A 9,811-nucleotide genomic window follows, 5' to 3' on the forward strand; every position below is an offset into this window, starting at 1 on the left:
CGAAACCGCCGCCATTACTGCGTCGTCGTTTCGGGAGCGAGCGATGGCAGGTGCTTGTGGCAGTAGTCCCGGTACCTTTGGCTACGGTCGTCAGGGACGAGTGACTTTGCCTTCTCCGTAGAGCATTGACCTCACTGCAGTTCCGCGTAGCTTTAACAAATGTAGAATAGAGGCGTACCGCGTATCGACACTCGCTTCGAGCCGCCAGGTTGCCCGAAGCAACAAGTTCGTCACCGACGCCTACGTTGACTCGGCGTCGGTTCAAGTGTTGAGGTAAGCACTGTTCTTTCTTGTCGCCCGTTCAGACCTAAGCGTGAAGTAACCCAAAGCTACAAGCGCGCGCATCACGCCGTGAACGTGTCTTTTACGTGCAGGCGGACTTGTGCCGTCTGCCGCAGCGCCGTGCACAAGGAAACGCCAAAAGATGCCTAAGGTACTCGCGCATCTCTTCGGCCTCATTTGCATGATGAAATGAAATGTAATATTTTACAGCTCGTTGCCTTCTCACAGCTTGAGATAATGTTGCGAAGCTTAGTGGCGTACGGACTAAAGAGTACGAGGCGGGGGGTGAGAGGTAAACAGATCTCGTTCTTGCGTCGTGCCGGTGAACTTCGCCTCTGTACACCGTGCTTCATATTTTTTTTTTTTTTTTTTTTTTAGCAAAGGCGCAAAGAGTTACTCTAGCAGAACGTTGCGGGGACGAGCAAAGCAAATCGTTCTCGGAGGCCCAACACCGCCCCGGGCGCGCGCTTGAAAACATGTTTAGAAGTTGCAGCACGAGCTCCCGATACGGGCATTAAAGAGACGAAGCACATCTCTCCGTGCTACCAAGAGCAACCATGAAATGCCGATGTCGTGAACGTAAAACAATGTTCTATTGAATTCTGTGTAATGTCGTGACGTGCGAGCACTCCTTGCGCTCGCACGCAAAGAGTGCTGCTTTTTTTTCTTTTTTAGCGCGGGTGTTTGTGCGGACGAGGTGTTATCCGAAGCTACGTGCCCATACCTACAAGGAAACGTCGCACAACTTGTGAACGGACACCAAAACGCAACGTTCTCAGAAATCAACTCCGAATACGAATACTGGTCAGGAGTCGCTCGCAGCTACGGGATCCATTGCACGATTACTCGTGCAGTTCAAATGCATCTCGAAACGATGTCGCGTGGACAGGGGTTATCCTCTAACGATTATTTTTATTTGTGCTAACTTTAAACTCCGAAGCGGTGAACACGCGCTCGAAGCTTCGAAAAGCGTTGAGGCAGCAGCGGACAGGCCAAATGTGATCGTCGCTCATTCCGCGCGAAACTGCATGACCCGACTTCTTCGAATACTGGTGCTTTTTACGTGAAAAAAAAAAGAAGACTCATCTTGTGTTCTTTTTCATCTTTTGGCCCTCTTTGGGTGCATTGAGGGACGCAGCAATGGGTTGGCATGTCAAACGCTATCACCACTGCCGAACGCAGCAGAATGGTTCAGGTTGAACCCTCTCGATGCTTGACGACGCAGTAATGGCGGATTTTATCAAGTTCGCGCAACCGGAGCTAGAGGCGCTGACGTTCGTAAAGGGTCTATTGCACACGCTGCCCACACAAGCGACATCCGCTTGGCTGCCAAAAGATCCTAGTATGACGTCACGACTGGTCGGCAGTTTTTCGTGTTTTCTCGCGTTTAGTTACATCTTAGGAAACCAACGAACCTGATATTCAGATTCAAGAGATAAAAATACGCCAAACTTCACATGTCACTCCTTCTTTTTTTCTTAGCAAGTGTTTCAGCTTCCGTTTAATACCAGACTGAAGACAGATTCACACTGCCCCATTTATGTTACGGGAAGTTACGTTACGACCGAAATATTCCTGCCTCAAATGTCGCGTGTCATGCTTTCTTATTGAAATGGTAGCCTCACTTAATATGAAGCACAAAAGTCCCGGTGACTTCAACGTAATATTTCGTAACACAATTTAACATAAGAAAATGGTGCAGTGTGGGCGGTCCTCAAGGGTCAAGCTCTAAACGACTTCGATTTAATTCACCTTTTATTCCTCGCAGGCATATTGGAAATGCAGCAGGAAGCTCGAATGCAAGGCAAGAGCACGTACCATTGATGGGGAAGTCGTGCAACTCATCAAGGAACATACTCATGCCACCTGCCAAATGGAACAAGAAGCCAAGTTGGCTTCCTCCTCGATGAAGGAGAGAGCCAAAACAACGGAAGAATGCAACCAAGCCGTTCTCCGACGCCTCATCACCGAGATGACGCCGGAAGCGTGTAGCTACCTGTCACCTCAAGATACCATCAAGAGAACATTGAGGTAAGCATTTAGGCTACTATAATTGCTACCGAGTTTGCAAATATAGACCTTAATAATATATTTTGGGAGGAGAGTTTAGAAGAGGTATGGAAATTGGCAGTGGGAAAATACGTACTATACTTTTGTTATTTTTACAGTTCAGAAAGGTGTTTAAGCGCGTACCTCTGATGGGCTAGTCGGTTAAACATCTAGACTGTCAAATAGAAAAAAAAGTGCAAACGACTAGGAAAATAAGAGGGGAACAGGAAAGGCGCTTAAATGCATGGCGCTCCGCATAAAAATAGATTAAGTAACAAGGCGCGCGCTACAGTTCACGACTATGAGCAGTCTAGTCCCCCACTTACTTCCCTAGTCGTTTTCTATTTTTATTTCACAGTCTAGAGGTGTTTAGGGCGTAGCCCCTCGTAGTGTTTAAAATCGTACATTGCACACATTTTTTATGCACGTGTGTCACTGTTTTGAACTGTGATGCCAACGATATCCGAACTCTTTTACGTGCCGGAGAGTTCGTGCAAAGGAGCAAAGGCCCATAGCCCTACCCTTGAGGTTAGAAGACGTTGCCACTCCAGCTAACTACGCGTCGAAGAAAGACGGCTCGAGGTTTCTTGTATTCAACTCCGGTGTGCAAGATCAGGACCGCTTCCTTATTTTCTGAAGTCCGCAGATGATTGCAGTTCTTCAAACATCCAAGAAATGGTTTGCCGACGGTACATTCAAGGTTGCACCAGAACTGTTCTTTCAAGTCTACATCCTACATTGTGAAGTTGGCGGATCTGTTCTGCGCGCGGCTTATATGCTGCTAACCCGTAAAAACTGTCCTACGTACACCCGAGCTCTGAGCGCACTTATTGGCGAGTGTGGAGGGGTCTGCGAGCCAAGCACCATAGTAGTGGTCTACGAACTTGCAGCCATTAACGCTTTCAAGACGGTCTTGCAAACATCCGACGTGCGTGGGTGCTTCTTGCATCTATCGCAGTGCATTTATCGCAAGGTTGAATCTGAAGGACTGCAAGAACTATGTTCCTGTTACCCTCAAATCAACTTGGAGGCCCGCATGATACCTGCTCTTTCCATGGTACCCCGAATTGATGTGGAGGATATATTCACCGAACTGGCGTCCAGCGTACACTCAGATCTGCAACCAGTAATGGATTACTTTGAAGATATCTTCATAGGACGGCCAACGGCTGGGGGAAGGCGAGTCGCATAGTTTCCTGTGGAACTCTGGAATCACCATGACACCGTGCTCCAGTGCGACTCCAAGACCACCAACTCGGTGGAAGTATGGCACAGGGGCTTCCAGGCTCATGTGCAGTGCTCTCACCCGTCCCTTTGGAGGTTTCTGGAGGTTCTACAAAGAGAGGACTGCATGCAGCTTCACCGGCTCACGCAACTTGAGATGGGGCAGCGATTCAAACCGGCAACAAAATATGTGAAGGTTGCCCAGCGCCTGCAGACACTCGCTAGAGAGTATGACCGCAACCATGCTCTACGATTTCTCAGAGGCGTTGCTCGTAACGTATCCTTCTAAATTTTTGATTGCACGTGTTTTGTGAATAAGCGATGTTTCAAGTTCAAATGTTGGGTCTGGCCTCAGATGTTATGCTTGCTTCCTACACCGAAAGGTAAGTGCACCGAAAAGACCGTGTACCAAAAAGTCCGTGCACCGAAAAGTCCGTGCACCGAAAAGTCCGTCACCGAAAAGTCCGTCACCGAAATGTCCGTGCACCGAAACGTTCGTGCACCGAAATGTCCGCACCGAAAATTCCTACACCGAAACATCCTGCACCGAAACGTCCGGATCCCCCGTGTTTGGCGCGCACACCAGGCTTTGATTATTTGAACAGGTCTATGAGTTTATTGGGCGCAGAAAACACAACCTTTCCATTTGATCACATTGCTACTTCCTTTACATTGTGCAACACTCGGTGTATATACAGTATCACAACAACTTTTCGTTTTTGCCTTGCCAGCTAGCTCCCATTGTTTTTCACGAGACAGCGCTTTCTCAGAAGGCCATCTGCGACTGCAATAGTGACGTGTCTGAACCCGTTTCCGCAGAAGGTGATGACCTTTGGCGCAAACGGCTTCAGACACGTCACTACTATAACTTATATTCTGCCTGTATACTTAGATCATAGAAGGGCCTTCGGGGGCAACATACTATTAACATACTTTTAATATAATTCCGCCGCTCCGTTTGCTTAACAGCACACTAGAAACATACCAAGTATGCTTTTATTATGCTGTTTTTCGCTAAGGGGTACGTGCCACGCACGTCACTCGACCGGAGTGCCGACGATGGGGAACGAGCTGAATCGACTCCCATCTCGCTAGTCCGAATTGCGTTTGGTTGCCATTTTGCTATTACTAAGCATATTTTCGGGATCCGGTCTGGATTTGCGTTGCTGCAGCAATGCGCTTGATGAGTCCTCAAATCAGAAGTCAAGGAAACTCAATAAAGGTATGTCGAAGTATTTCTGTTCACTATGTGCATTCATTCTCTGCAGCTTGAGAAATCGTTTTCAGTGTGAGAGCGTTCTCGAACTGACATAGCGCACGCAATGCTCTATTCTTTTTGGCACCATGGGTGCTGGTTTTGTTATGTGGCACAGTTGATGTGAGAATAAATTGCATGCGGTTATCTCATATAAGTGAGCGAATTCCGATTCTAATCATAGTTTATTTTTATTTTTCAGATCCTGGCATGTGCCGTGCGACCATAAGAGAGACTCTTAGTCGACTATACATTCGACTTTCGCGTTGCTAGCAGAAGCTGGTGCCGTCATTTTTAAAACAGATTGAGCACGCGCCCGCTAATTTCCTCTTCCGCGGTGTATGGTGTACTAAAAATCTAATATTGTGCTGGTCCGCTGCCAACAGATCGCAACTATTATGGCAACCGTTGCAGCACTTACCCACTTTACTTGTTATTTTATTATGAACCTGTTATATTTTTACGTTTGTCCAGCGATTATGTATTTCTCACTTCCGGTGTGTCTAATAATTCATATCCCTGGCGAACAGGCAAGAAGCTGTCCGTGTTTCATGAAAAAGGTGCTTGGGTCACGACCGGTTTGAAGTTTGAACAGACGTCATTCTGTCTAAGTCTTTTTTGACGCAAGTGTTACTTTCGGAGTTCGGCCTTACTGTGGATTCTGCCACTTAGAAAATTTGATTTCAGTCAGTCTGAAATGTGATGTATATCTAAGGCAATACAGCTACATTTGATTTGAACTGCAACGTTTTGTTTAGATTACAGCACGCTGGTCAACCAGTATGTCCGCCCGAGGCACATCTCTCCAGTGAGGCGCGATTTGTGGGGTACAACTTTTAGTCCAAAATTACCAAAAGCAAGCATTCAAAATTTAGCTTCACGTGACCAAATGCAAAGTATTAACTTTTAGACCCAGGGGTTTAAGTTCAAGGGCGCGACATTTAGCGCCAGGGGTCTAAGTGCAAGGGTGCGACATTTAGTTCCAGGCGTATAAATGCAAGGGTGCGACGTTTAGCCCCAGGGCTCTAAATGTAAGGGCACAACATTTAGTCTCGGGAGTCTAAATTCAAGTGTGCAAAGGTTATATCTGGGGTTCTGACATGAAGGGACTAACGGGAGAGACGCAAAAGTTTCCCCTGTCCCTGTTAGTCCCCCCCCCCCCCCCCCGGGGGCTAAAGGTTGTTCCAAAACCTTTGCTCCAAGGAGGAAATAACTCCCGCTCTCCTTTTTCCTAGACTTTATCAGACGATGAGCTTTTTTTCCCGGACTGTAAGCCGACGACGTACAATGTTTTCTTATTTTATTTCCATCTGCGAATGGCACTCCGTAGCGAACGAAACGTGTTATTCGCTCGCGTGAGCGGACGAACAGACTACGAACGGTCACCTTAGCTAGCTCCGCGAGGAGCAAGTCGGATCTCGCTCTCGTGGTGATCAAAGTCGGATCCCAAGTGCGATATATGCGGTCGATGATACTACATTACCAATTTATTTCCAAATGGGTGCCTCGATAGCTAGATAAGGACTAGCCTTACAAAGGTTCTCCGCGAGATATCACAAACCGCAGCTGACGCGATTCTCTCCAGAGCACGTCAACAGCCGTGAGAGTTCACCGCTGTAGCCTGAGGGCATATCGATACTACAAAAGGCGCCTGGTCTTTCTAGGTGATCGCACTGGATACTCAGAGTCGCCATGAAGGTCCTCCTGGTTTTTTTCCTCGTTGGAACTGTCTCCGGTAAGCTAAGGGCACTAATTTTTTAAAGTGTCGACTCAGTTCACTGTAGTCACTGAGAGGTTAAGAAATGCATAAAATGGCGAGTTAGTAGCAGGTTATTATCGGTCTGCAGCGAATAATAGTGCAGCGTTGGTTGATAAGGACTCCGAAGAACCACTCATGAAGCGAGAACCCTGACAGACATTTGCCATGCCCTGCGTGTCTTAAGATGCCAGTGACCATAGTATAGTGAATTGCAGAAACTCTGCAAAAATGTTCCAAAAGCCGGGAATCATGATTAAGAACAAATACCTCCGACTTGCATAACAACACCAACATAAATTGTTGGTGTCGTTATGCAAGTCGGAGGTATTTTTTCTTAATGCAGAAACTCTGCTCCACCACCTCTCTTGCGTATTTTTTTTTCTTATTTTATTTTCTTGCAGCACAATGGAATGAAATATGCAAGCTTTCGCCAGACAAGGGAGTGTGCCGTGCACGAGTTTCTCGTTTCTACTTCAACCAGTCGTCGGGGCAATGCTTGCCTTTCATCTATGGCGGGTGCATGGGCAACCCCAACAACTTCTGGACAATCGAAGACTGTGAGGGGGCGTGCAAAAGTTAGTGTTATACTCAATTGTATTATCGTGTTTACATGGCCCATAATAAAAAATAAAAAAAACCATTAAAGTATAATTGTTATCGATATAGAAATCAAGCTCCAAACCTTAACAGGCACGTAGTTTTCCGCTTTTCTGCGTCATATTTTAGCTGCAAGGTTTTCGTGAAATGATTACATTGGCCAGAGCTAAAGTCCAAGTATATTGGGGGAACAAACGCTTCTTGACGAATATTGGGAAGACGAGGAGCATATAGGGCACAGACAAATAGCCGTAAATGAGGGATGAAACGGCTCCTCGGCATGGTTATATGCAGACGAAATAAAAACCTTAAATATTCGGAGAGTTTTGTTTTAAATATTTGTATAAGGTCCACGTGCTGCTCATTTGAGATCTCATAAAGTAACATTTAGCATATCCATTACTAGTTTCAGCAAAACAATTGGGAATTGTACAATGCGCCAAAACCTCTTCACGAACAGGGAAAAATGCTATCATGACATTGTTTATCAACCAATATTGTGCTAGAAGTTAAAAAAATATATATACTTGAGGGCTAGAACTTAGTAGTCGGATGATCACTAGAAGATATTCGCTTTAGGCTTGCCTCTAAAAGCTCTACTTGAACTTTTTTCTGGCAAAATGTATTCAAGTGCGCACCTCCTGAAGTACACTGCTGTATTATTTATAGAACGATCGTGCCAATAACTACTTGGATTTTAACCAGCCAAAAAGCATTAAAAATTGGTTCCTCGTATTTTGGGTTTGAATGTTTTTACAAGTACGCACCTCTACTAGACAGCTCGGAGTAAGGGCCACTGTACCTCTCCTGTAACATCATTAGTACTTCTCCCAGTAGAGAACGCCGGATTGGCAAGCGCAAGAAATGAAGCAAATTACGTCCAACAGAAACCGTTCCTAACGATGTGGAAAAAGTGCGAGACATACATTTTGTTATCTTGTCTACTTTTCATAGACGCGGTACAAGATGAATTCCCGGAGAACGAAGACGGGTCCTCGTACTTTGACACTGCGTGCAAGCCCACTCCGGAGAGAGGATTCTGCAAAGGGTTTCTTGATCGCTGGTTCTTCAACGTGACCAGTGGTGCCTGCGAGACCTTTCTTTACAGCGGTTGTGGTGGGAATCTCAACGAATACAAAAGCCAGTGGGAATGTGAATTCGCGTGCATGGGTAAGAGTGACTTCTCCGATTCGCACCAAATCACTCAGATAGATAGCTAGTGCATTACGGTGTCCTCTAATATCTTGAGTTGAATACATTAGTATGTGCGAGTTATGTTCAATGAACTCATAATAATTACTCATTTAACCGAGCAAAAAAGAAAACCCCGCGTGTTTTTCAAAGGTTTCAAGACAAACTTTACACTTTTTAGATGAGCTTTGAGATTCAATGAGCATTTAACCTCCTCTCTGTACCAATAACTTCTCGCACTCTGCGTTAAGGTAGCTCATGAAGGTACGCTAGCCTATATAGCATTTTAAATGAGCACTTAGATTTACCACGATTTCTTAAAAAAAAGAGCGGCTTTGGAAATCAAAAATCTGTGGGGGCTTTATGTCGACATCTTAAAAATGCCCTGTTTGAATGTTTTTAAACTGCTAATAAAAGCAACGTGACTAAAAAAAGGGAGCATTTTCGCCCTCTGCCGCCCGCCGAACGCAGGGCGAAAAGAAGAAATAAAAACTGGAGAAATTGAGGTCATCAACGGTGTCATATGAGTATGAATCCTACGCAATTTCAATGCAAAAACTAAATTCAGGCGACGAAAAAAGAAAAGAAGGAAAACACAAGGCGGCTGCTAATTTCGTTGTAGATTAAGTGTTTGAGCTTCCCTTTGCCAGTACAACACGTGCACGGCATCTGCAGCCCTGTACTACACTATACCAAACATAAATGTATGTGCTATACGATCAAAAAATTTAAAAACTGACGCTATCGTTTTTTACGTTCATATTGATATAAAGACAATTGTTTTACCTATATACTTTAAATATCACGTTTATTTTAAGATATATTAATTTTTCAAGTGTTTTGTACATGCTTGTTTATGCGGTGTGAATTTTACACGCTCTGTTGATAAATTTATGCCAAATAGTAACCTTTTGAAGTGATTAACGATACTTCGTTAATCCAAAAAAAGTGAAACCCTTTATTACTAAGAAAATATAAGGGTTAACTATTAATAGTGATTTTTTTCACGGTTATATAAAAAAAAACTTTTTTTTCTAGGTTGAGCAGTTCAGAAGACATCACTATCGAAGAAAGTGACGGACAAGTTTCATCAAAGAAAACGGTTTTTACATTATTACTCCTGTGTTACTAACTCTTCAGATTCATACATGCCGCTAATGTTTTATTAAGTATTGCAGCATTAATAAGATTGTCCTCCCTTCCCTAGTAAAAAAAATTATATGAATTTTTTTCTGATATGTTTATTGGACACCTTTTTCATATCAGAACTTATTATTTCATATCAGTTTCCTATGCCGCATATCAGTTACACTAGGCTAGGTGGCGCTAGGTACCGCCCAATTCATGTGCTGCAAAAATATATTTATTTACTCACGCCACCATGTAGATACATTACGCATACCACTAGCATCAGTTGAACAAATACATTGAGGGCATATACACATACACGGCAC

General features: G+C 44.5%; 1 protein-coding gene and 1 pseudogene across 1 annotated transcript; both read left to right on the plus strand.

Moving 5' to 3' along the window:
* The first annotated feature begins 3,279 nt into the window (after window positions 1–3,279).
* Window positions 3,280–3,844, plus strand: LOC115319800 (annotated as a pseudogene).
* Window positions 3,845–6,403: 2,559 nt separating this feature from the next.
* On the plus strand, window positions 6,404–9,558 carry LOC120835942 (boophilin-G2). Its single transcript, XM_029979804.4, has 4 exons — window positions 6,404–6,545; window positions 6,971–7,144; window positions 8,121–8,336; window positions 9,396–9,558. Exons 1-4 carry the CDS (start codon window positions 6,503–6,505, stop codon window positions 9,398–9,400), a joined length of 438 nt encoding a protein of 145 aa, XP_029835664.2. The 5' UTR covers window positions 6,404–6,502; the 3' UTR covers window positions 9,401–9,558.
* Window positions 9,559–9,811: the final 253 nt, after the last annotated feature.

This window comes from Ixodes scapularis, unplaced genomic scaffold, assembly GCF_016920785.2.
Source record: "Ixodes scapularis isolate PalLabHiFi unplaced genomic scaffold, ASM1692078v2 PGA_scaffold10__122_contigs__length_95168666, whole genome shotgun sequence".
NCBI classification, from domain to species: Eukaryota; Metazoa; Arthropoda; class Arachnida; order Ixodida; family Ixodidae; genus Ixodes; species Ixodes scapularis.